We start from the raw sequence: 27,882 nt of genomic DNA, 5'->3' as shown, positions 1-27,882 counted from the left end.
CTTCTCCCAACCTAACTTGGCCTTTTCAAGGAAATTTTTAACTATTTTTAACACATCCCTTGGAAGTTGTTCGAAGCAAGGGCTGACAAAACAGAAACGCTTCTTCAATGGATGTGTCATGCACATATCTACCATCCACCAGTAGCTGGGAAAGACTGGCAACATCAGTTGACTCATCAAGTTGTATGGCTCAAAATAGGGATGCTTTGATCTTAGCAACTAATTTCTCTTCAATACTTGCTGCAATATCATCAATGCATCACTTCACAGTGTTGTTGGATGGTGGGATGTCTTGAAATTTTTGCCCAGCTAGTTTTCAAAGTACTATTGATGCGCAGTCTAACATACATGGCTTGATCAAGGTCTCTCCTATTGTATGTGCCTCTTTACACTGAGCAATACGGTAGAAAACAGCGTATGAAACTGTAATAAGTGCATTACTATGAGCATAGAGATCTCCACTTGCATCAAGTCAACTTCTCTTTACTTGCCGCTTTTTGGACTAAAAGTAATTCCGGTCGTTCTCAGCTAATGTGGGGTAAAGTTTTTGCGAGTTTTGCTTCAACTGAAAGGGTTTCATGGAGACATTTGAGAAAGTTTTCAGGCATATCACACATTGCGGAGGCCGACGACCGTTTTTCATAAGATACGAAAACCCATAATCTAAGTAACTCTCAGTGTAGGTTCGTTTCTTTGCCTTTGACATCTTGCACTAATTAGTAGTTGTAAAAATAAAGCGGCGGCTAAAAATTATTATAAACGACCTAGTATCTGTTTGTACAATAATAATCATCTGGACTGCATTAATATTTTTTATTTAATCTACTACTATAATAGATACATGATTATGTGACTTATTTGCAGAAAAGCAAGTAAGACAACATGAGTGATAATAGTAAACAATAATGTGAGCATAGATGTAATTATACTTGTACAAAGATTCTTACAGATTTTTTTCTTTTACATGTGATGCAGTAGTTGGCAAGTGAGTGTGTCCTTGTGTCAAATACATGTGCACTGTGAGCAGCACAATTTTAAACTAAGCCTTAGTTTGACCTTAGTTACTAAGGTCATTAATTAAGGTCAAGCTGGTTTATTGGAATTTTTCCAAATTGTTGGCAAAGATTATTACATTTACAGTACCTACATGCAGACTGTATTACAATGAATGTACAGTAAAAGGTACTTGGTCTACTACCCCAGCCAGAATATACATGTAATAGAAGAGGAATGAGAACAAAAAACTCATCTAGGATTTTGTTAAGGCTTAAAAGCGCGTTCGTAAAATGTGAAATTATAAAAACTAAAATTCCCCCCTTTAAAATGCCAAATTCCCCCCTAGGGGGGAATTCCCCCCAGGTTGGGAACCACTGCTGTAGAGAGACTTTTTTATTAATTTTATGTACATAAATAGAAACAACCTTTACGAGATTACAATATAAGCAGCTCTATGTGTAGCTCTATGTCCCCAACACCGACCTAATAACTTAAAGGTTGACTTGCAATAAAATTCATAGTTTATTTGGTATCAAAAGATTCACCATGTCTGACTCTGTTGTGTTGTAGGTGCCAAATATGTGGAAATGTGATTACAAGCTCTTAAAAGCTCAAAAACGAAAAGCCGCCGTAGATTGGAATCTCTTTATTTCAATGACGTAGCCATGAAATTTGACTATTGTATTGTCAGGTGATGTTCTCACGTGAATCGAAAGGCCAATAAAAAGCTCAATATAAAGCTTATCGTAGCACTAGTTTATGACAAACACTTCGGGTTTTACCGAATACCCCGTATCAAATATAGATGCTCGCTACTTTACAGTTTTGCGGTTTGGTCTAATCGGCAAGTCGTAATCTGATCATGTGACCCAATACTTCGCAAATAATTTCTGCAGCACTTTTCGATTATCACAAGTGACCAACAGACTCGTCATGATTATCAGACAACGATATGTACTCCTTCAAGCTAAGGCTAAAGAATTAAACAAATTTGTAAGGTAAGTTATAGGATATCACTGCTAAAAGTGACAGCATTACGATGACGATAAAATAGACGCGTAAGAACAATAGACATGGTTTTATTGAATGCGTGAAGTATATTTGTGAAAATATTTCGACGAATAAGGCTGCATGAAAGTGTAAACAGAAACCATCTCTCGCAACTACGTCATATTTGAGCCGTTTTGGAAAGAGAATCCAAACTACGGCGGTCTCACGTGCCTGCGATTTCCTGTTCGTTTTTGAGCTTTTAAGAGCTTGTAATCCCCTTTCCACATATTTTGCACCTACTGCACAACAGAGTAAGACATGGTGAATCTTTTCATATCAAATAACTGTAATGTGAATTTTGTTGCAAGCCAACCTTTAAGCTAGTCAGTGCATCACGAATAGAGCCAAATGAGATCACAAGTCATGTTGAGGTGAGTTGATAAATATTACAAATAACTGTTACAGATAATCATTACTCAGCAGCATGATATAAAAGGAAGGATGATGGCTAGCGTAACTCTGTCTTACTAAGAATAGAACGAGTCAAGCGTAGCAGGAATCTTTCCTTCACCGGCGCCTCATTTTTGCTCAATTTTTAATGCATTGACATGTTGAAAATGCAGCTCAAATTAATTTAATTATAGTATATAATACAACAAATTGTATTATATGATATATTACAAATTGTTGTATATACTACAACAAATTCATTAAAATAATAAAATATATACATATTTTATAAATTTAAATTATTATTAAATTTGCCAATATTAACAAAGTATTCTAAATTATTATTGAAAATAATTAAATAATTAATGAAAGTAATGGGATGTAGAGGGATGTAGAGCGTAACTCACGAGGCGAGTACGACGAAGACTAGATAATCAAATGTAAACTCAGCATTCTGTCTGAGGGCCGCTATGATTGGCTGAACTATTATTCTGGCCTTGATACTCTTAAAGAAGTCACTCTTTTCCATCTGCTCGATTTCGGCCTTTTTAATTACCCCATCAGATTCAGCTTCAAGTAACATTTCTGACTCCGGGTCATCCGCAAAATCAACCCGCATAGCAGGTGAAGGGGGTAGTGGCGCTATCTGATCAGCAGAAGGCAAAGCGTTCAGACTATCAGTTGCGGTCACAGTTTCACTAAAATGTAAAGAGACCATAGCTAAGAAGCATGCCATGACAAGACTGAATATTTGAAGTAACAAGATTAGGAATAACGAACTGAAACTAAGTATATGCACAGAGAGTACGAAGTATTGGCAGGAATAGTAAAGTATGTGCAGTGAGAGTACAGAGTATGTACAATGAGAGTACAGAGTAAGTACAGAGTATGCCCTGTCAGAGTACAAAGTATGTATAGTGAGAGTAGAGAGTATGTACAGTGAGAGTAGAGAGTATGTACAGAGTGAGTACAGAGTATATACAGTGAGAGTAGAGAGTATGTACAGAGCATAGACCTATTAACTATACTAGACTGGGCAATCCAATGCATCACGGCTCAGCATTGTGTCCTACTTAAATAGCCACATTCTTCGCGACGTAACGTCAACGCTTTGTTCACTTGCAGCTGGTCAGGCAAGCAGTCATCATTGTTAACATTGAAAGAATGACAGAGGACAGCTTTGTTGCTACATGTAATTTGACATAACTACTAAAGTACACAAGATATTGGTTTAAAATTTTAGATGCAAAGCTTATACACTATGCATTTCCTACCCTGCAAATTTGTAAACATAAAGTGGAATATTTCATATGTGAAGTGCGAGTAAAAATGTATATTGATCTATTCAAAAAATATTGCAAAATTATCAATGTTGCTTTATGCTATGGGCTAACATGTCAGATAGCTAGGTGTACAAACTGATTTCAAAAGCATACACACTGGTAAATGGTACACTGATTGCAGTCTGCCATGAATATAAATGTTGGGTCTTAGGTGTTATGCAAACAGCATCAGAAAATAGGTTTATGTTCACTTTGTTGCTTTGTTCACTTTGCCTAGTCCAGGCCATAGTTTTAAATAGGAAGCCATGGAGAGTGGAGCAACTACTAGCACTGGAAATGATTCGAAGGTAAATTTTACTCCAATTGTTCTTAAGTGTGGTTGTGAGAGGTACCTAGATATGAAGAGCAAGAAATCTTGCGGATTTTTCCGAGATATGCATACAAATAATAGTTTTTTCCAAAATTTTTTCTTAAAGTTCATTGCTGGCACTAATATTTGAAAAGTTGCTTCGCACAAAGAGGTGGCAACCGCGAAGTAGACGAAGTGTTGCCCATTTCATGAAGTTTTTCATCACCATGGCAGGTGGACATAGGCTAGTAAATGAGTATGGTGATGGCTGTGCTATATTTAGAAGTGTAGTTAAACCCAACGAAAAGATTTTTACTTTATGATGGTCTCATAAGAATGCAATTATTTACTGATTATTTTGTAGGACAAAAGTAAAAATTTTTGCTGTGCATTTGGTTGTTCTAATACTCCAGCAAAAGACAGTTAACTCAGTTTCCACACCTTTCCATTGGAAGAAAAACACCTAGACATATGTAACAAGTGGATAGACGCCGTGAAACATAAGGACTGGATGCCTTCCAAATACTCCGCGCTCGGCAGTGATCTCCTGCAGACCTCCTGGTCTGACGATGGCTGCCATACTAAAGCCTACTGCTGTACCAAGGGTATTTGATTCTCTGACAAAATATTTACAACCGACTCAACTAAAGCATAGCTGACTGTTATGCCGACCAACACTATCTAAATCATCTCCACCAGACCGAGATGAGCCAGTCCTGGAACCTTCACTTTGCTATGAAGAGCCAAGTCGCCAAGCAATCTGAAGAGATAATTCCCGACCCTCTACATAAGCGTACCTTGTACCTTGGAATAGGGAATTAAATTTTTCAAACATTTCGCGAGGCCAAGTATCTACTTATGTACAAGCTTGGACAGGAGCATATAGAAACACTGCCCTCAAGGATTCGGGCCAAGGGAGGTTTCAACAATAATCCAGGTGTCTGTAGCTTCAAATCTGCACTGAAAGCTCGACTAGTGAAAACAGACATCACACCTAGCACGAGTGCTAACTGTTTTAATTGTGATAGCTCAGATGGCTCCTGCTCCCTACTTCTCTCATCTAAACAAAGAAAAATTCATGTAGAAAGTGACGATAACTTCCATGATTATTTGGAATCAAACGAACGGCTGGAAATCGATATATCAAAATCTGTCTCGGACATAGTGGAGTACATCGGTAGGTAAATACAACCAATTCCTCCAAATTTTTATACAAAACAAGAGATCTGACACACATTGCAGCCTTGCTGCATGTGCTAAACTGCATGACTGCCCATATTGTGGCACATGATTTAGGTATGTACATGTATTTTGGTATTAGCTACTTTCACTTATTGTTAGTGTATAGAACAGATATACAGGTAGCGGAGTGGCTTGAAATAATACTACAGCAAATCAGTGAGATGTAGGTAAATTTATTTTATGGTTGATACATATACTTTTTATAATAATATTAACATATGATATTTATTTAGCAGGTCATGTGGTACGGAGCTTAAAACTCAACTGCAATGACTGCACCAGCTTTATAGCCTCCTGTCCAGGTTTACGCACCAGGGATGATGCGACACTTATCAGTGTAAAAGGTAGAGGTGGTTTGTTTACACCTCATCCTGTCATCACAAAGATATGTCTTGGCTCAGAACAGATCATATGGCAGTGTGTCAACTTACAAGGAATCACTGCAGACATACACAAGCTGGTAGTCAAGAAGACTCTTTCATTGGTTTTACAAAGCAATTTGCATCAGGAATTTCCATGCTCAAGTCACAGCGCAGCGTTAGTTAAAACTATCACATCCAGATATGTCAGAATTAGAATTCACCATGAGGCTACAAAGGTAGCAGCTAACAAGAGTAATCTTAGATCAAAGCTCAGCCGACTGGTCGTCTTTAGTCATGTGTAGCCTGTCACAATATGTCTATAAAAAGTGTACCATTTGTCGTTTGTTTTCTACGATTTTTCTGATGCTGTTTGCATAACACCTAAGACCCAACATTTATGTTCATAGTAACTGCGATCAGTGTACCATTTACCAGTGTGTATGCATTTGAAATCAGTTTGTACACCTAGCTATCTGACATGTTAGCCCATAGCATAGGGCAACATTGATAATTTTGCAATATTTTTTGAATAGATCAATATACATTTTTACTCGCACTTTACATATGAAATATTCCACTTTATGTTTACAAATTTTCAGGGTAGGAAATGCATAGTGTATAAGCTTTGCATCTAAAATTTTAAACCAATATCTTGTGTACTTTAGTAGTTATGTCAAATTACATGTAGCAACAAAGCTGTCCTCTGTCATTCTTTCAATGTAAACAAAGATGACTCGCTTGCCTGACCAGCTGCAAGTGAACAAAGCGTTGACGTTATGTCGCGAAGAATGTGGCTATTTATGTAGGACACCGTGGCTTCGCATTGCCCAGTCTAGTATAGTTAATAGGTCTATGGTACAGAGTGAGTACAGAGTACGTGCAGGGAGAGTAGAGAGCATGTACAGAGTGAGTACAGAGTATGTACAGTGAGAGTACAGAGTAGGTACAGAGTGAGTACAGAGTATATACAGTGAGAGTAGAGAGTATGTACAGAGTGAGTACAGAGTACGTGCAGGGAGAGGATTATGCAAGAACTAGACACTGCAAGGGTACATAAAGTTTCTGGTGCATGCACCTCAAGAGGCAAGTTAGATCGGTGTTTCTCAACCTTATTGGTGGCCCTGAACCCTGCAAGTGTTTTGTTTATGCTCACCAAACCTTCTAGAATTGGAAATATACATGCATATCTTATATTAGTAAATGAAATAAAATGTGCTACCTTCACCAAACACCCGAGATTCGACAAAACGAAAGTTAAGAATCAGTTGGTTAGATTTAACTGGAATAGATGTAATGATCAGTAAACATAGTAGTAATATTATACAAGTCTCCTTTGATAATGCATTCAACATTTGTTTCTATTCAACGATGAAGCAGTCACGCGGCATCATCACTCGTAAGATTCGATGCTCAGTTCAAATCAAGGGGCAGTTGATCAACAGGAAATGTTCATTGGCAGAAAGGTTCATGTCAAGGACATGCTGCAGAGCTAAACTTATACACTGTATCTTTAGAAACAAAAGATATCAACGGCGCTATTGCTATTTATCAATATATTTATTTATAATTCACTTTGGTGCTGTCAGTGCAATTCCACACGCGGTGAAACATGTTGATAAACTGACCAATAAGGTTCGTCGAGACCTCTCAGTCAAATAACCTTGAGTCACATGCTTCCACGAACTAGTCCTTAGCACACAAGTTTTCAATATGCCTGAACCACATGAAAACACTGAAGCTTATGCATTCACTTCACTAAATAATGTTCACTTCCATTTAGTACTATGCGAACTTTAACTCACGCTGTTCCATCTTCCAGACTTTTGCATTGCTTTGGTCCAACAGTGGACTTCTTAGTTGTACAGGCTTGTTCTCCTCTCAAACAGACTGTCGTAGGACTAATACTAGAACAGAAGTCAACATGTGGCATGACTGATGGCAATCTATGGCTATTCAATCGTACTACTCTTCATATTTGACACCGAGGTCCTGCCTCAGATACAGGTATGTAATGATTCTTAAGTCTGTCAAATAGGTTGATCTGGAAGACTACTGAACTCTGTCTACGGTATATTGATCTAAAAGGTCTGTAAGCTACAAAACTGTTAATCAAAATGACACACTGTTGTTGTTATTAAAATACTTTGGAACACAGGAAACTTTGCTATGGTAAACTGTACTTCTTATTTTGGTAGTCGTGTATAAACTATCACGTAAGTTAAAAGTCCTAGTTCGAAGATGACTGATTTCAGCATGACAAAGTGAACAAACAACAAAGTAATAGTAATTACAAATTTATAATTATATTTATTACTTTATTGGCAATAATTTTATTTCAAACAAATATTTTCTAAATTATGCCATACCAGAATAATGTTATACATGTACAGAAAATTGCGACGCATTGGTAAACTTCCGCTATGGCTATACCTGACAGATGTACCAGGCTCTTTCCCAAACCCACAGGCTACAAGGGCATCAAGTACATCTTCTTCCTTTCTTCCGGCTTCTACTGCGAATGTCACCTAAAGGATATAGGAAAAGGAATGCAGCAAAAATAAGAGTACGCAAGGTATATGGTAGCATCATGCAGTTTTCCTAACACATCATATCAACAAGGGAATGATCAAGGACAGAAAGAGTACAGAAGCAAATATAAATACTTTAATAAAAGTAAGCGAGGTATATGGTAGCATCATGCAGTTTTTCTGACACGTCATATCAACAGGCGAATGATCAAAGACAGAAGAATAGAGCAGCAAGCATGTGAGACACATAAATGATCCAGTTCAAATACAGATGTTGTCTCTTCTGAGAACAGCCAACATAGTTTAACAACCTACGGTTGTAGTCTCACGCCTAAAAGTATTGTAGAACTGACACAGTGGTAGAATCATCCATTGTAACAATACACTGAACTACATAGTTCTTGTGAACTAAACGTACACGCAAAGTATTACACAAGACCACATTACATTGAGACGTAGCCATTCATACCAATATTGTGAGGGTGTCGATAGATCTCATCCATGTGCTGGTTTTGATTTTAAATCTTTGCAGTATATCTTGCAGCAACTGAAATAGAAAACAGATGCTTTTGTATAATCTTTGCAGTAGATCCTGCAGCAACTGAAATAGAATACAGGTGCTATTGTATAATCTTTGCACTATATCCTGCAGCAACTGAAATAGAAAACAGGTGCTATTGTATAATCTTTGCACTATATCCTGCAGCAACTGAAATAGAAAACAGGTGCTATTGTATAATCATTGCAGTATATCCTGTAGCAACTGAAATAGAAAACAGGTGCTATTGTATAATCTTTGCACTATATCCTGCAGCAACTGAAATAGAAAACAGGTGCTATTGTATAATCTTTGCAGTATATCCTGCAGCAACTGAAATAGAATACAGGTGCTATTGTATAATCTTTGCAGTATATCCTGCAGCAACTGAAATAGAATACAGGTGCTATTGTATAATCTTTGGAGTATATCCTGCAGCAACTGAAATAGAATACAGGTGCTATTGTATAATCTTTGCAGTATATCCTGCAGCAACTGAAATAGAATACAGGTGCTATTGTATAATCTTTGATATTTAAAGAGTTAGATGACTTTGCAAATATATTATATCAAACTACAGACATAGGGAAAGGAAAGTACAGATATACATAGCTAAGTACTGTCTAGGAATTCAGTTGTCCTTGACAGAATTTGAGCTTAGCTTTTAGCGAAGTATGACTATATAATTCTCTACTAGCCCAGTGACTACTTTCCTAAAAGGGTTTGAACATAATGCCATTTCAGTGGATAACGAGATTTCTGCAAGAATTTCCATATTAAGCTGCTATAATTTGAATAAACTTATATATATATATACATGCATTGTATTATATAAATTATATAATATTTGCAGCATTAAAAAAACGGAAAAGCCTGTAACATAATTTTGGTTGTTGCATCTGGCCATATTAGTTTGAAACCTAAAGTGACATGAAAAAAATGTCGGAACCTTAACTAGATGCACCTGCTCACAGAAATCTCACTTTTTCCCTGGAGTAGGCAGATACATATTCATCTGTTGAATCTTCACTCTCTTGACGAGATCTCTGAGGCTGTGTCTCTTCCACAACTTGCTCAACTGAAGATATGTCCTCAACGATTCCTTCGCCAGAAGGCTGGCACCCACCATCTGTGAGTTGTTGTTTGTCACCCAGTTTGTCTTCTGAATTGACCTCGCTGTCCGAACAAGCAACATTTTCAGCTTCAGTCGCACAATTCTGTTTCGGTTCAACATAATCACTTGTAGCTACCGAGCAGTCATTATCTAAATTTTTCACTGATTGCTGTTCAAAAATTGCGCTCTCTGTGTCGTTTCCTTTCTCAGATTCACTGGCTTGGACTGGAGCCTGGATAGACGCCGTATTTGACGCTAAATCTGCTTTTTCCAATTGCTTTATGTCTTCAGATGTACTTTCGAGAGTGATTGTGAAGAGTGAAAACACTGCCATTGTACACACCGAGGCTTTCCGCTAAAATATTTGGCAATCCCTTGTAAAGCAAAATCAAATATATATTATTTACAGGGCTTGAAAAGGTTTTCAAATAGGTCAATGTTACCATGATTCAGACAAATGCCTCCTACACCATTTCAATAATGTCAAGCCTAAACATTCAATTACATAGTGTAACTAACTTGTTATCCCAACTCAACCGATAGAAAAAATAAAAAAATAAACAGACAGACCAACAATTATTCACAGCTACTAGTATTGCTCAGTACAGCACATAATTAACAAACAAAAAAGTTTCAAAACTAATTAACATTAAAGCACAAATTAATAGGAACAGATTTAATGCTAACAATTGATTAATAAAAGCTATTTTTAAAAGCAATGTAAGACATAACAATCTTTGTTGTGACATTAGATAGCTTTAGAGAATAACTTTGGCTAAAAAAGATCACTTTTTGTGCAAAGTTACTGTTTGTGGATGCGCGTTAAGCCTGGTTGCATTTGTGATACAAAATTAGTAAAAGCTACAAAAGTTTCCCTAATTGACAGATGAAGCTTACTGAACAATTATTTGCATAATGACTAGCTGTTGACACTCAATCCTAAATACTTTACCTAAAATAAAGTTAACACAACTGTAGATCAAGAAAACTTGCTGAACAAAAATATCAATATTGAAATATAGTATTTACTTTTAAAATAGTATTTACTATTTTTTGCTGATCTTTGTCCACGAGTGAAGGGTGAATATACATATTTGGATGAATCTGTCAAGCCAAGTAGTTTAGTTACCTACCGGTTTTAACTCGAGCTCATATACAACTAGTTTGGAATAATCAACTGCATAATTAACATTCACCCAAAAAAAAGTTTTACTTACCAATTTATTTGTGTTATTCTAAAAACTAGCATGAACAGTATGAAATGACCTTGAGCTTATGAAAGAGCTTGAGGAGCTATCATGGAGGTACAAATATAAAAATTAGAAAAAGAATGCAAGTTGTTAAAGATTACAACACTCTTGAGAATAAAAATGGTTCACCTACCATATCACACGCTAAAATGATTCAAACTAAATTGTATTAACTATCATCATAACTAATAATTTGAAAACTCTAGTTACTTCTCTGAGACATATTTATCACATTCTTGCTTTTTTGTCAAAAACAGACAGTATAATAAATATTACAAGATACGAAAGAATTAAAAGTGAAGATAACTATTTTTCTGCAATTGTTCATGTCACATTTACTTACGATATGTTCAAATTGAAGCTTATAGCAATAAAGCCTCATCCTTTTGAAGATTTTAGTTTGAGTTGCTTTTACCTGTTGAGCCATACATTTATCCAGTATTGGCGTAACAGATTTATCTGCCACCAGGCGTGGTTTTAATATAAAAATGCACTCCTAAACATGAGCATGCTGAAGATAGCAACTTGTCTCCGTCGATGATAATTGCATTAATTTACTGCTTGGAGCATCAAACCAGACCATTTAAAATCCAAACCTCGCTTATGGTAGTGTTACTGAGTTAGTAGGCTCAGTAATTTCCAAAGTATCTTACCCAACATAGATAAATCTTTTACAATATTTGTTTACAAATCACATAAAAACAGAGCTCCATAAAATGCACAACATAGTAGTTACCGTAAAAACCTTTAATTAAACCCCATGGCGCTCTATTTTTCAACCATTTCTCTATAGTGACAGTCAAATAGAGGCGGCGGTCAAATAGAGGTGGCGGTCAAATAGAAACGGTGGTCAAACAGAGATGGCAGTCAAATAGAGGCTGGCGCTGTATTTTTCAAATGGCTCGTCAAAATTTTGGAAAGATAAATTTAGTCCTTTTACGGGCGAAGCAAATTCGCCTATATTTCGCCTTCTTTCGGTAGAGCGATATTAACCCTTTTGGATGCAATAAACCTACTAACTTAGCTCCAACTTGTCAAATATCTCTTTATAACTATGCATAGATAAGATGAGGAATATTCTACCAGTTGATATCTATTGCTTGCAATTAACCTGCGATGATATTATAACCTGTGTCCTGCTTAACAGTTTGATAGAGCTTTAAATTTTTATTTCATTCTAAATTTGAAGACATGTTTTTATTTTATATCTATATTTAACAATGTTGCATAAAAACTCATTGCACTCATTGATATGTTTGCTACAGTTTGCAGCCAAAACTAGTTTTTATGTGCAATAGAAGAGGAGTTACGAGGGTCGATCCATTGTAAGATCAGATTATCGCAAAGGATCCTATCAAACAATATGCAATAAATCTGCAAATTTATAAGCCATATGATGATAATGTATCGAATGCTACAAATATCTATTTATGAACAAGTGACATAAACGAACCATACTTATAAAGTTATAATACATGTAAAAGAAAAAATTAACGTTTTTAGACCAACAATATTTGCATCGTTTGCTCGGCCATCTGCGTTCTGGTTGTTGCTTGTGATGAAATGAACATCTTCTGGTTGTCCAATACCTTCCACGACTCCATTTTTTATTATCTGTTTTTGGTTTGGTGCTTTTTGCCTCGCGTTCGCTATGACTTTTAGCCAACCTTTCAAAAACATTTTAAAGCTAATTCAAGGAGAAAGACCAAGCCATGATGTTCTCAAAAGTGGCCTCTTGCATACTTGGCCGTATAATGACCTTCGAGAACCGGCTCGTATGCTTGTATTTCAAAGATTACTAGTATCTCAAGGAAGAATTTAGCTCAAAATTCTGCTCATATCTTGATTTTCATGTTCATGATTATTTGATGTTGGTACACTGTGCATCAAGATATAACTGTACAACGTGAGCATAAAAAACTCACTTTTACATACATTAAATTTAAACTTTACCAAATATTGGACCTACAATCCAGCTGTTGCAATTTCTTGAGGATAGCTACTTATATACCTAGCTATCGTCATTTTAGGTCAGAAGGTTGCAGATGAGACAGGCATTTCTTTAACTAATATGTATGCGACTGTAGGATGAGGATGAAGATGTGACAGTGGCTAGACTAGTAGTAGGTAATTATTATGACTTTACCATTCGATTCTATCAACTGAACTTTGATTAGATAGCATCTTCAAGGCAGCACAGTGAATTCATACAGCATTTAATCTTACAGCAGAAGCAGTGCTATAAATCTGCAAATTTATAAGTTATATGACAATAATGTATCCGGTGCTACAAATATATATTCAAAAACAAATGACATAAATGAACCATACTTATAATACATGCATAAACAAAAATTAACATTTATTAAACAAAAATATTTGCACTGTTTGCTTGGCCAGCTGCATTCTGACTGGTGCTTTCGATGAAGCAAACATCTTCTGGTTGTTTAATACCTTCCACAATGTCTTCTGATCCCAACTCTTTTTCTGCACTGCTTAACTAGTCAATACTAGCGTCGAAACAATTTTTTTAGCAGAGCAAACCTTTATGTACTGCATTTCGCACAAATACATTGAGTAAAAGTTTTGCTCGCAAAGCAAAACTTTTAGCTTAATACTAGTCGTTCATATACCATCGTAATTGTAAACTGTTTTTATATACTTCAAAGTATCAAAACGGCCTTAAACAAGGAACTGCTATTAGCCTGAAACAGTTACTAAGTAATTCTATGGCAATGCTTTAAAAGTTTTAACGAAAAAAAACAACGAAAAGCTCTTGAGCTGGACAGCAAGAGAGGTAATTGTTATAAACTATTCATTATTAACAAGATTTTGTAGACACTTTTCTACCGATCACTTGCTATTATGGTTTCATAAAAATCAAAGAATATCAAAGTGGCGGTCAAATGGAGGTGACGTTCAATTAGAGGGTGGCACTCTATGTTCAACCCTTCTCCCATAGGGATAGTCAAATAGAGGTGGCGGTCAAATAGAGGTGGAGTTTAAATAGAGGTGGCGTTTAAATAGAGGTGGCGTTCAAATAAAGGTGACGCTCAATTAGAGGTTTTACGGTAACTATTATAAAAAAAGTATATCAGTAAAACACTTGACAAAAATTAGTAAAACGTTCCTTAATTCCCGGAAGCAACAGCACAGAATGAGCACACTAAACAACAGCACAAATCAATACATGCTGAGTGTTCCAGAGTTTTGGATGTCTTTCATTTCCTGATGGCAGCAAAAGCTTGATTTATCAAATATATATGATACATACGATGATGTGCAAAAGTATGAAGTCATCATAGATATAGTAAACCCTAGATTGGCGAATAGCTATCATTACAATAGAGCAAAAGTGAGGCGTATAATTGGCTGCTGTTTTTACGATGTTACGTCGCAGTGATGTGCATCACAGCGTCAGAGCCTTCAATTGAGCAATGAGTTTAGTAGTGAAAGCATGTTTGCGATACTAGTTTTTAAGTCATAAACGTAACAATAAGACACAACAACAAAATAACAACATAATCACAACAACACCCCAGGTATATCCTGAATTGCCCATAACAAGACAGAACTTTAACTCAAAACAAGAAGTTTTTAACAATATCATAAGTTTTTTTATGCCAATTAAAGACACCAAGAGGAAAGCTGCTAGTGGAAAATAATAGGAAAACTATCATTGGTTTTGAGTCAGCAGCCAAATTTGTACATGGCATTGCTCAATATCTTTTCAGCAACTACCGTTATATCAGCTATTTCCTAACCTTTAAGATCAACCAGGATCACATTGAGACTGTTTTCCACGATACGATCTAAGAGTGGCTATAACAATAACCCGGATATGCAGTGCTTAAGATCTGCACTTCGAACACTGCTCAATAAAAGCAGATAGCACACCAAGTCCCAATGCTAACTGTATTGACCTGGATGTGAGCAGGGCTAAAAAACTGGCCAACTCTTACTACATTCTCTGGCTAGAAAGAAAAAGAAGAAAGAAGAGACAAAAGCTGAGGAAGGTGAAGATGAGGAGTTCGGTGATGAGGAATTATTTCTAACTCAAATGAGATGACTGTATCAAGTTCAAGTTCTTGACCGATGTAGAAGTAGTGATGACATAACCCTAATCTCAGTTAAAACAGAGGAGGATTGGTGACGCCAACTCCATTGATAGGTTGAATATTGCTGCAGAAAAATGCTTACGTTCACACATGGAGAGCTATGGTATGACACAGAGAGCGATTAAACAAGTAACATCATAGACAATAACATATGTCTTATTACATAACCTCAATCAAGGTTTCCCATGCCCAGTGCATGCCTCCAATCTACTAAAAACTATAGTAAATCACTATATTAAAATCAGAATACACTATGCCACTTCAAAGCAGGAATCTAGTTCAACCAACCTTAGACAAAAACTATCTCGTCTAGTTATTTTCAGTCATGTCTAATAGGTGTTTAATACAGTGGTCGAGCTTAACTGCTTCTAAATCTCATTTGATTCATTAGTTTGTTATTAGTATAATTTTTATTTGCTCACACTTTGTATTATCAATGACATAGAAACTTCTAAATCATTGGTATTATCCATTACCATTTGTGTAACATTCTTGCCTTTCTCATCCAAAGTCATTATATAAGTTTTATATATTTTCAATAAAATATGCAGTCTCAGATGCACAAACTATAGAAAAATTTTATAGTTTTTAGTGTAGGTCAATAGGAATTCATAGATCAGCTGATTCACTCTACATATCACCATGATGTTGCATCAAGCTATTTATACGCCTAACTTATTTTGATTATTCGCGTATCTAGGGTTTATTATATCTATGGAAATCACTTAGTTATTTTCATACTCTTTCACTTTCAGACTCAATAAATTCTCTCTGATCAGCTCAAACTTAATAGCTTTATATATCATCGAATACTCAGAGTACGCTCTTTCTTTGATGTTGCTGCCATTGCTGTGAAAGATATTTTAACTTTCCTAATAATTTAATAACTCTGCTATTAGAGGTATCAAGTTATTAGTATCTGACTTACTTGCTTACTAGTATCTGATTGGTCAGACTGATTTACTGTTTTTGTGCATTGCTGGGCTGTGGCTAGGTAGATGGCTCTGGTTAGTGAATGGAGAGAGATCAGTAATAAACTTGTTGCATTCTAACTACACATTTCCTGTGCAAGCAAGGTCTTCACTATGCAAACTACTAACAAACAACGTGCCAACATTATTTTCCTTCACCAAAAAGGAATCGCTCAGCAAGAAAGTTGATATTGCCAAAAGAGTCAAATGTTTAAGAAAAGGTGTGTTTGGTGTAATAAGAGATCTAAGGAAAGTAGCAACACCGATGACAATCCACGTTTTGGTCATCCACGAAAAGTAAACACGTAGAAGACAGAGACATATTTGGTGCGGTTATCTCTGTGGTGCAATTACGTGGTCAGGCTATGCATTAGCGAGTCATTAATATAACGCTGTTTGTGAAGCGCAGGTCTTTGCCCTTCCTGAGAGTTTGCTTCTCACAGAATCTTGCAAAGTTATTGATAGCCTGTGTTCCGCACTTGTTTGTCAACTGTAAGCGATGAAGTTACCATTATTCTATATGAATACCGGCTCATAAAAGAGCTAAGGTTAAGGTAACTAGAAAATTGCTAGCTTTCTTCTCTTTAGGAAAGCCGAGGTATTAAAAAGAGGGAGAGAGCTTTTACGAGGATCGACGCGTGATTCAGTTGATTTCTTTCACGGCAGACTGTAACAGCTAATGTGCTCATGCTGTTTGGTTATTAATGTACGTAAAGTTTTCTGAGTACGTGTGTCGACAATGTGAGTTTATTTTTTATTGGTGGCAAGTGATTATTTATTAGATAATATATTTTGTTGTATTGGTCTGCACACTGTCTTCTGTTTGTGTACCGCTTGATCTACTTTGGCACTCAACTAATCACAGGAATTACACAGTCACTGACTAAAGCACGTAGTACGTTAATACAGCCGTATCTATTTAATCGCACTTGGTAAGGTCAGACAACTTGTAATAGATCCCACATAGTAGTGCTTGCAAGTGCCATAAGTCGCTATATTAGCGAGAGGCAAGTGCAAAACTTCACTGCATTGGTGGCAGCAGTGGGATACTTTTAGCCTGTTGCACTTACATGATTTATTTGAAAAGGGCTTGAGAATAGTACTACTGAAGAGTCATGGCAAATAGTAATCCTTTTCTTTTTTCTACTAATCCTTTTTTGTCTTCTACCAATCCCTTCTTGGTGCCATACAGCTCATTACGTTACTCTGACACAGAGGCAACGAGAGCAAGTGCCCAGTCAAGAGCTTTGGTCACTAACAAATAACAATATTAATACGTTGTCATTTATTGATGATGCTTATAACAAATATGTGTTAAACCCTCCACAGCTACTTGCGAGAAACTCTGCTGAGCAGAATGTTTCTACCAGGATGGCAAATCAAAAGCCAGTTGTAGCCTCTACTTCACCGTATAACCCTTTTTACTCCACTGCATGTTTGAATTTTGTAGATCGTGATAACATTTTTGATGTGGCAGCTCGGGAACCTGTAGTATTACAAATCCCTGAGCAGTCTCGCAGTAATTCAAAAGATAGTAATGTTCAGCAATCTAGTTCAGATGATGCAGACAATGCCACTCAAAAGCTACTTCGTGATTTAATAGAAGGCATCACAAATGTGTCAATGCACAGTAAGCTTGAGCGTCAAAGTTCCTTGGCGAATACCAAGGTAGACCTCAAATTACCTCGCTATGATGGACACGGAGATGTTACTCTATTTATAAAACATTTTACTGAAGTAGCCAGGCTAAGTCAGTGGTCTGAACAAGTAGCTCTGGTTCAGCTGCAATCTTGCTTAGACAAGACAGCTAAAGAATGTGGAGATGCTGATTCTGTTCAAGAAATCCATAGAAAATTCTTGACAACATTTGGCATGTCGCCAACCGAGGCTAGAGAAAATTTGTACAGAATACAGCGTGAAGCGGGAGAAACCTATATGTCTCTAGGGAACAGAGTGGAAAGACTCACCAAACTAGCTTTTGGAAGGTTGGACAAAGAGTTCGAATCTACCTAAGCAATGGAGTATTTTGCTCGAGCTATTGAAGATCCCGCACTCCGACAGCACCTATTAGTAGCAAGGGCTCGAACTTTGCAAGAGGCTGTTGCAGCTGCGGAGCAATATGTTCTAGTGGCCAGGCAGTCCTCAAAACCACTGCGACAAGACTTCCATAGAGTTACCCATATTGCTGAAAACTGCCTCATATGTAGCTGCAGTAGATAGTGGAGCTGTATGTAGTTCTACTGAACAAATACTGCACTCAATGTCACAAAAACTAGACGCACAAGCATTTATGTTGAAGAAACAGGCAGACCAGATAGCACGTTTAGAGACATATAGAAAACCTGGACGTCTGATAAATGATGAGAGAGTCAGAACTTGCTTTTTATGTGGTGACCCTTCCCATTTAAAAAAAACTGTCCTTCCCATCAATTTAGAAAAAGTCAGGCTAACACTCATCATTCGGGAAACCATCAAGGTTCACTCCGAATGTCAAGTGGGTGGACCTAAATCACAACCCCGTTATGCTGTAGTTGAGCAGAAAAAGCGCCCTGTGATGAAATCGCGTAAAGCAGTGGTGTCTTCTGGGAAACGCTCTACAGTTTCTATGAATGAGACACCTAATTCTTTGATTTTGAAATCACAAGCTGCTGAAGATGTTTCTCGTACAGATATTGAAGATGGCTGTTTTGTTAATTATGCTTCCACAGCTTCTGCTTTGTATATTCCCGGAAAAATTGAGTTTTGCTTGCAAAGACACCTGATTGATAGTGGTTTGATAGTGGTTGTACACTGAACCTATTGTCTAAGAAAGTGAATGATAAGCTATCGAAGAAGTTTTCAGGCGGCCTTAAGCATTTAATTACTCTAATGGGAGATTAGCAGATGGCTCCGGGTTGCAATTCTATAGACAAATTCAGTTATCTGGGCGAATACGTACAGAAGCATTCGAATTGGACTTTGTTGTTTCTGACATAGAACCAGATGTTATTCTTGAGATGCTGTTTCTACAGAGTTGGGATTGTAAGCTAGAATTTGCTAAAGCAACCCTTGTGATGAATGGCAAAACTCTAAGATGTACAAATCAACATGGTGTCAAGTTCGTTAGCAAGATAAAAGTTATCAACAGTGTATCAGTTCCTGTGAGATCTGAAAAAAATTATTCAGTGTCAGCTGCTAAATGACATTTGTTCCAAAACTGGTGTGGTAGAAGACGAAGGAGTTGCTGCTCTTCATGGAATAGCCATAGCCACTTGTGTTAGCACCTGGGACACAGAGAGGAAGATTTTTGTACGATGCATTAAACCAGCTGATCAGATTTTTCATATCACTTCTGGGTCTGTTATTGGTACTCGCACAGGTATAGATGCAGCTCAAATTGTAGATGTTCAGCAATACAATAATTTTGAGAGTGAGAATCTGACCCAGCAAAAGCTGGATGGATTCATAAATGCTCTAAGTCATTTGTCGGAAGTCTACAGAGAAGCTACTACCGCCTGTGCTGATCTGAACCAGTGCCATACAATTGCAAAATTATTGGCTGAGTTTGGTGATGTGTTTTCAACTGGTGATGAAGACCAAGGACTAACAAACCTTATTAAGCATTCCATCCCAGTATCATTAAAGGTGAGACCTATAAAACAGGCACCACGACGTCTAGGGGTGGAGAAAAAAGCTGAAGTGAGTAGGCAAGTCAAGAAATTGGAACAGCAAAGTATAATTGAGCCAGGAAGCGGAGCATGGAGTTCCCCAGTAGTCTTAATTAAAAATAAAGACGGAAGCTGGAGATTCTGCATTGACTACTGTAAGCTCAATGATGTTACCGTACATGATGCTCATCCTCTTCCTAGAATTGATGAAAGTCTGGAGGCCTTGGCCGGAAGTCAATATTTTTCTACACTTGATCTCATGAGTGGTTACTGGCAAGTGCCATTAGATGATGATGCTAAAGACAAATCAGCTTTCTGCACCAGAGAAGGATTCACTGTTTCCATGGTGCGCAGTACTGCGAAGCAGCCCCCTCCGAAGTCGAGGGGATTGTACGTTTCCATGCTGCGCAGTGGTTTTCAGCAAATACCGCAAATTACCAGAGAAGAGAAATTGTATAAATCGAATCGCCTGATGGAGAAATAGAATCGATCACGGATACCGAACGTCATAAACGGTCTTTTTATGATTCTGTCGTCATTATACTTTTATTTACAATAAACATTCACAAGGTTTTACAAACCTTAACAAACTTTTTATATAGTAATATATTTTTAATAAGTATTTTCAAGTAATATATTATTTAAACGTTAATTTAGGACTTGCCGCCTATTTTTCGAAAAGCGTTGGCATCGATAACAAAGTCCAGGAAAGTAATCACCTCATCATCCTCGTGAATGCAGACCATAATTAAATTTAGGTGAAAGAAGATCGGAAGAATAGTAAAAAACAAGATTAGCAGGACATCCTTTGTACTAGTTTATGGCCCTCGAAGAATCCGTCTCCACGGCAGGAGAGCTATGCGCAGCCACTGCGCAGTCGCTGTTTCCTTGCTGCGAATTTGCACTGGCTTCGCACTGATCAGTGCGCAGTGATTTCAGTGCGAAGACGCCGTTTCCATGATTCGGAGATAGCGCGACTCCGAAGCACTGCGCATCATAGAAACATAGTGATTGTGGAGATGGAAAGTTCTTCCATTTGGATTGACTGCAGCTCCTACTACATTCCAGAGACTTATGGAGCGAGTGCTGCATGGTCTTCACTGGAAATCATTGTTGCTTTATCTAGATGATGTTATTATCATGGGCAACAGTTTCCAAGAACATTATTCCAATCTAGCAGAAGTACTAAGTCGTCTTCGTGGAGCAGGACTCAAGCTGAAGCCCTCAAAATATCATTTATTCCAGAAGGAAATAGCATACTTGGGGCATGTGGTTTCTAGCAAAGGAGTCTCAACAGATCCTGAGAAAATCTCTGCAGTTGCCGCCTGGCCAATACCAAAATACCTGACAGAACTTCAGTCCTTTCTTGGCATGATAGGTTACTATCGTCAGTATGTGGAAGGTTTTGCTACTAAAGCTAGACCTCTGACGAAGTTGACGAGTAAAAATGCCAAGTTTGAATGGACTGAGAAATGTCAGGAAGCATTTAGTATCTTGAAGCAAGCTCTGTTGAAAGCACCAGTTCTTGGATATCCGGACCCCACATTGTCTTACATATTAGACACTGATGCATCACTCAGTGGTGTGGGTGCTGTCCTGTCACAAGTGCAAGAAGGTAAAGAGAGAGTGATATCATACTACAGCCGTGCATTATCGCCAGCCCAAACTGGCGATGAAAGTTTTTGAATGTACTGCTTTTCTAAAAAGAGTTAAAGCAACTTAAAGTTAAATTTGCTATAGGTGGCTCCATACTTTTGCACATGACTAACACATTACAACAAAGTAAAACTACATGTACGTATTAAAACTTAGTTTACTGTAAATGCCAATGTAAAAAAACCTCTAAATTTACAAATTATTTGCATATGCTACATCTAATAGTATGAACCTGAGTAGAACATAGGATAATTTATAATCTTAAACTCAGGTATGTACTGTAAATGATAGTCGTTCAGTGAACCAAGTACATCTTGCTAGTAGGAGATATGAATCTTCCCCATATAGATTGGAAAATGAATCGAACAGTTCCCTCAAGGCCCTATCGGAATTTACATCAAGCGTTCCTAGATGTGCTCTCTTTCCACGACATGACACAACTTATTACTGAACCCACACATATACTTGGCAGCACTTTAGACCTTGTCTGCATAAACAATACAAGCCTAGTAACCTCGACTGAAGTTATAACACCAGGATTGAGTGATCACTCTATCATTACAGCTGAACTACGAATGAAAACTATTGCGCCGACAAATGTAACCTCAAAAGGAAACAAACAAACAACATCGTGAGGCAACAAGCATACATCGTGAGGCAGATATCGTCATCTTCGTGGAGCATATGAGCAAAGTCGAAACAGAACTCACTTCTATGACTGATGTTGAAGCTATGTGGTCCATCTTTACAACAAATTTCAGAAAAGCAATTGAGGCTTCCGTTCCAACTAAGAACATATACCTACCTCAACCTGACCAGCCTCTCTCGTTTAACAATCGCTCAATGAAGCTTATCAGTAAACAGCGTAAAATGTACCGACAATACAAAAACAGTGGTGACCCATTTCACTTAGACAAATATAGGCAGTAAAGAAGAGATAATCAGAGAACGTTCAAGACAATGAAGAAGAAGTTTATTGTTGAAAAGGTGTGTAAACCTTTATCCAAAGGAAACAGCAAACCCTTTGACAAATATTTGCGTACGAAAAAGAAAGAGCAACACCCCGTTATTACCCTTAGACAAGAAGATGGCAACACTACTTCTGACAGCAACCAATGTGCTGAGCTGCTAAACTCCTACTTCCATCAACAATTTTGTCAGGGTGAAAATGCTAACGAATTATCCACAATAGTGTGGACAACCAGTTCTATAGAAATAAATGCTGAAGGGATAGAGAAACTTATCTATGATCTTAAAAACAATAAGTCACCTGGTTCTGATGACATTCGTAAATGTGAATTTTTAGTTTATCCTGCGTTAACTGCGCGGTGCCTTAAATACATATTCCAAGCATCTCTCAACTCCAAAAAATTACCTTCCATGTGGAAATGTGCGATCATAACTCCTATCCATAAAAAGGGGCCAAAGGATCTGGCTTCCAACTACAGACCCACATCACTTACAAGCGTTCCTGGAAAGATGATGGAACATATAGTCCTACATTATTTAAATAAGAAACTTGACTCTGTACTTTATAACAGGCAACATGGCTTTAGGAAAGGACTGTCATGTGAGACACAGTTATGTGCAACGTACCATGAACTTGTCAAGGCCACTGAAAACTCAAAAACTATTCATGCGGTGATCCTGGACCTTCAAAAGGCCTTCGATAAAGTTCCACACAAGCTTTTACTCATCAAACTACGTCAAATCAAAGATTTAGATCCTGTCATTGTTAACTGGATACAGGACTTTCTAACTAACAGATCCCAAAGAGTGGCAATAAAAACACACTATCAGATGAGCTACCAGTTACATCAGGAGTACCTCAAGGTTTGGTTCTTGGACCAACACTCTTTCTGGTGTATATTAACGACTTACCCCAATGTGTCACCTGTAATGTGAGCTTATATGCCGATGACACACCACTATACTCCACTGTTAATAATAACCAAGACATAGAGAAATTTCAGACAAACATTGATGCTCTCCACAAATGGTCAACTGAAAATATGATGCCATTTAACACCACAAAATGTTAAGTTGTTGTTTTTAATAACAGACTACAACAGCGAACTTTCTGCAGATAAATGCCCTATACAAGTAACAAGTGATGGAGTTCTCAAACTTCTAAATACTCTTAAGCGCGGGAAAGCCCCGGGCCCAGATAAGTTTAGAAAAGAAGATCTTTGCCTAGAACCTGAAATTATTAGTAAGATATTGGCGAGCATATTCCAGTACTCGTTGAACATTGGAAAACTTCCAGATATCTGGAAAGTGGCCAATGTAGTTCCGGTACATAAAAAAGGCAGTCGGGAAGATCCGGGAAATTTTAGGCCCATATCTCTGACATGCATTGCTTGCAAATTGTTAGAACATATTGTGCTTAGTAACATCAATAAAGATCTGGTAAATGTCATATATTCTAACCAACACGGTTTCAGAAAAGGCCTATCTTGCTCCACCCAGCTAGTCTCTACTGTGAATGAAATAATGAAATTAGTAGATAACAATAATATAGTACATGCAGCGGTACTGGATTTTTCTAAGGCATTTGACAAGGTGTCTCACGGCTTGTTGATCGACAAATTGATAAAATCAAACATAAACCCGTACATGGTAAATTGGATTAGGGACTTTCTGTCAAACAGACTCCAAAGAGTAGTGATAGAGGGTGCTGCATCTTCTGACCTGCTGGTTTCATCGGGCGTTCCACAAGGGTCTGTCCTCGGGCCCATCCTATTTTTGGTGTACATAAATGATATCTCCGATAATCTAAATTTTTCTACTATCAAGCTTTTTGCAGACGACGCTTTACTTTTTTCTCAGGTAAACACCCTTCAGGATTCAGTGAATTTCCAGGAGGATTTAAACATATTAGACCAGTGGGCCTATAACTGGAAAATGAATTTTAACACTGATAAATGCCAAATCGTTCATTTTGCAAGGCAGAGTAGCGGAAACCCAGATGTGGTGTATTACCTAAGTGGCAGACCTTTATCTGTAGTAGACAGTTTTAAATACCTCGGAGTTTTTATATCAAATGATTTTAATTGGGATTTACATATAGACTCAATCATATCTAAGGCAAGTCAGCGATTGGGAATGATGAAACATGTTTTGTTTAATGCGCCGATGAGGGTTAGAAGGGTTGCATATCTCACTCTGTGTAGACCAATATTGGAATATGCGAGTGAAGTATGGGACCCTCATTTGATGCGACAGGTAGCATCATTGGAAGCAGTTCAAAGAAAGGCGGTTAGGTTTATATCTGGTTTGAAAGGTAGGCAGAGTGTTACAGAGGCAAGAATTTTTATAGATCTAGAACTTTTAGAACTAAGACGCAAACATGCAAGAATGTCTCTCATGCTAAAGATTTTATCTGACGACTGCCATGAATCTCTTATCGAAAGTTTTAACCAAATACAAAATGTTCTTCACAGTCATGAAACAAGACTGGTTACGGGGGGTGCTCCTTCAGCTGTATGTGCAAACACCGGGTTTTATATGAATAGTTTTTTACCTAGAACATCGCGCAACTTGCGCGGCTTACCATAATTTTATGTTTTATTGACTATTTTTAAATAAAGTTCTCAACGGCCTTCTTTTGCCCGATTTCGGGATTTACGGGTTCTTAAAACACCTAGACCTAGACCTAGCTACCATCTTATACTATTGGAGGAAACCTACTCAACTGCGTGCAAGAAATTAAATATCTTGGGGTTACTATACAGTCTGACTTGAAATTTTCAAATCATATAGCCTCTAAAATAGCCTCAGCAAGTCGAACACTTGGCTCTATTAAATACACCTTACATCAAGCACCTCAACGTGCCAAGCTTCTTGCCTACCTAAGTCTGTGCCGTCCCATATTAGAGTACGCAGATGTCCTCTGGGACCCTGCAGACAAGGCATCTTGTCACAGACTGGAACTTGTTTAAAACAAGGCTATAAGATTTATCAAAGGAATAAAAGGTCGCCATGGTGTAACAGAGGAAAAGAATGATTTGGGACAACAGTCCCTTGAACATAGAAGAAAAACCCACAGAATTTCTCTCCTGATGAAAATTCTTTCAAACGAGGAAAGACACAAAATACTATCATCAGCATATGACGAAATAACAAACAATAGAACTTTAACTACAATGCACACAAGATCTGCGGAGAGAGGAGAACCTGCCTCAATATATGCCTCTAAACAGTTGTACTACAACAGCTTTCTACCCAGAAGTATCCGAGACCTAAAAATAGGGCAGTAATCTCATGATGCCCAAATCCTAAAATAAATGATTTCAAATAAATGTTGTAATTAAAACAGCTAAATGCTGGAATATTGATAGTGCATAAAGTATTCATAACCAAATCTATCACCAATGAGGCACTCAAAACCCTTATACCACTAGGTAGTTTTTTGGATTGTTCTAAATTATCTGAGGTAAGATCATACCCTAGGTTTCCGGTTACAAATTACAAGGTTTCGTGTTACAACGGTTCGTTAATTGACTCGCTGCTTGTCCTCGTTGTTTTAAATACAGTACTTGTAAACACGATCGGGTCTATCTGCACAACGCAAGCTGAATTGAAATTCACTACATGTATAAGTAATCTTTTTTACGGTTTTTTTGCAGTGCACACTATTCTTGTTACGACGACTTCTAATTTTAGAAAAAGTTTTGGTTTAATTTGACAATTAAACCAAAACTTGTACCTGGCTCCATGTACTGGACTAAACAATAAGCTTAATAGGATTCTGAAAGTAAAGGAGCATCCTTTATTTTGTAACACAAAACTACTATTTGTATTGTACTTATTACAGTAGTTAGTAACTTTGTACAAAACAGTAGTAGATGTAAAACAGTACAATGTACGTGATCACTAATCACAATTTTGTTTCAACATGCAAAAGCAACATTTTATAACCATTTTTGTAACCCTACCATTTTTGTAACCTTAACATTTTCCTTCCCACAATAAGTCTATATGATACTCATTAATAACAGTAGGAATACAACAAAACAGAGTATGTGATATATGTTCATTGTATGTCTACAACGCAAAGTAGGTGATACTTGTAACAATTGACAGTAGACCTGCAACACTGAGTATGTGATACCTGTTCACAATTATAGATGTGCATGCACAACACAGATTATGTCATCACCATTTACAGTAGACATAGAACACAATAGATACATATTATCGGTGGGTATATAAGACAGAGTATATGTAACCTGGTTCAACAAGAAGACCGGCATAAGAGTGTAGATTAGAGATAATAATGAGAAATCTGCTAAATAAAATGAAAACATCTACTCCAAGTACCTGTCCTTGTCAACATGGGTTTACAGAAACAGTCATCAGTTAATGTTTTAGCAAAAAGGTGATGATATCTGTTGCCTTGAAAGTTATACATCTCCGGTGGTACTACTTCACACAAGTACTGCACTGAAGCATAGATATGCTATTCTATGATATTCATTTTCAAGCTGATGCTTGTTGTATGGCCAGTGACACACAGTGAATCTGCAACAAACCAGGCCTAAAATATTTGAACCACACCAAATAATCTTTTTATCTATGTGTTTCCAATTGGATGTCATTATGAAGCATACGACATGCACACAATGGGAAAAACTGAGCAAAGGCAAACTTATTAACAGAAATCTAGCCTCGTACAGTATAGAAGTAGTAAGGAAAAATCTTTCAACATAGTTCTTTCAGCCTTCAATTTGCAGTTCTTAAATTTACGATCGTATAAATTCTGCCAGACACCGCCAACACTAATTCTTCCAGACACTTCTCAACAAATCTTTAGGAGAGATTTTAATCAAACAATCATTTTTCGGATATTCAGATACATGTAAAATATCAGTCAGAGAATTTTTTTAATCATCTTACTCACAGCATGTTTTTGAATGCAGCTTGCATATGACTCTTGAGATCACGGTCGGTAGGCTAGAATCTTCAGTTGGATCTGTCTGGCATCTGTTGCCCTTTGAATCGCTCTTTCTTGTAAGTCTCAATATAGTATTTGAGGTCTCCCACAACAGACGCCTTGTGTTACTAGCTGATGTATTAGCTTTTTCATATCATCATCTATTGACTGAAGCATTCCACCACGCTAGATAAACAGATATGCCTAAATGATCTGTGCTTAAAAAGAATCCAGCTAAACAGATGTCAATCTGTATTAATGTTTCTTAACCTCTGAAAGTAATTAGCTGACAGTATCCCAGACCTAAAATTCATGAGTACTGTATATACCCGCATAAAACTCCATATTAGAACGATTTTTTTTTACCAATTTGGGGGGTTTGGCTTATTATTACACATGACGTTGATCGAAACTGGTCGTGGTGCATAATTCCGATTGAAAGCAAACGAAATT

The 27,882-nt window shown here is 37.2% G+C and overlaps 1 protein-coding gene across 2 annotated transcripts in view; it reads right to left on the bottom strand.

Moving 5' to 3' along the window:
- Window positions 1-25,947, bottom strand: part of LOC137386042 (uncharacterized) — a 52,018-nt gene extending 26,071 nt beyond the window's left edge. For both annotated transcript variants that reach the window (XM_068072696.1, XM_068072697.1), the window contains exons 1-6: window positions 25,942-25,947; window positions 9,722-10,207; window positions 8,670-8,747; window positions 8,103-8,197; window positions 7,475-7,576; window positions 2,844-3,134 (exon numbers count right to left, since the gene is read on the bottom strand). In XM_068072696.1, coding sequence (XP_067928797.1) covers window positions 2,844-3,134; window positions 7,475-7,576; window positions 8,103-8,197; window positions 8,670-8,747; window positions 9,722-10,186 — 1,031 coding nt within the window. In that variant the 5' untranslated portion in view covers window positions 10,187-10,207; window positions 25,942-25,947. The remainder of the gene's footprint in view (window positions 1-2,843; window positions 3,135-7,474; window positions 7,577-8,102; window positions 8,198-8,669; window positions 8,748-9,721; window positions 10,208-25,941) is intronic.
- Between the last annotated feature and the right edge of the window lie 1,935 nt (window positions 25,948-27,882).

This window comes from Watersipora subatra, chromosome 1, assembly GCF_963576615.1.
Source record: "Watersipora subatra chromosome 1, tzWatSuba1.1, whole genome shotgun sequence".
NCBI lineage: Eukaryota > Metazoa > Bryozoa > Gymnolaemata > Cheilostomatida > Watersiporidae > Watersipora > Watersipora subatra.
Note: the sequence above shows the minus strand (reverse complement) of the source record. Positions and strands in the feature narration are given on the sequence as shown.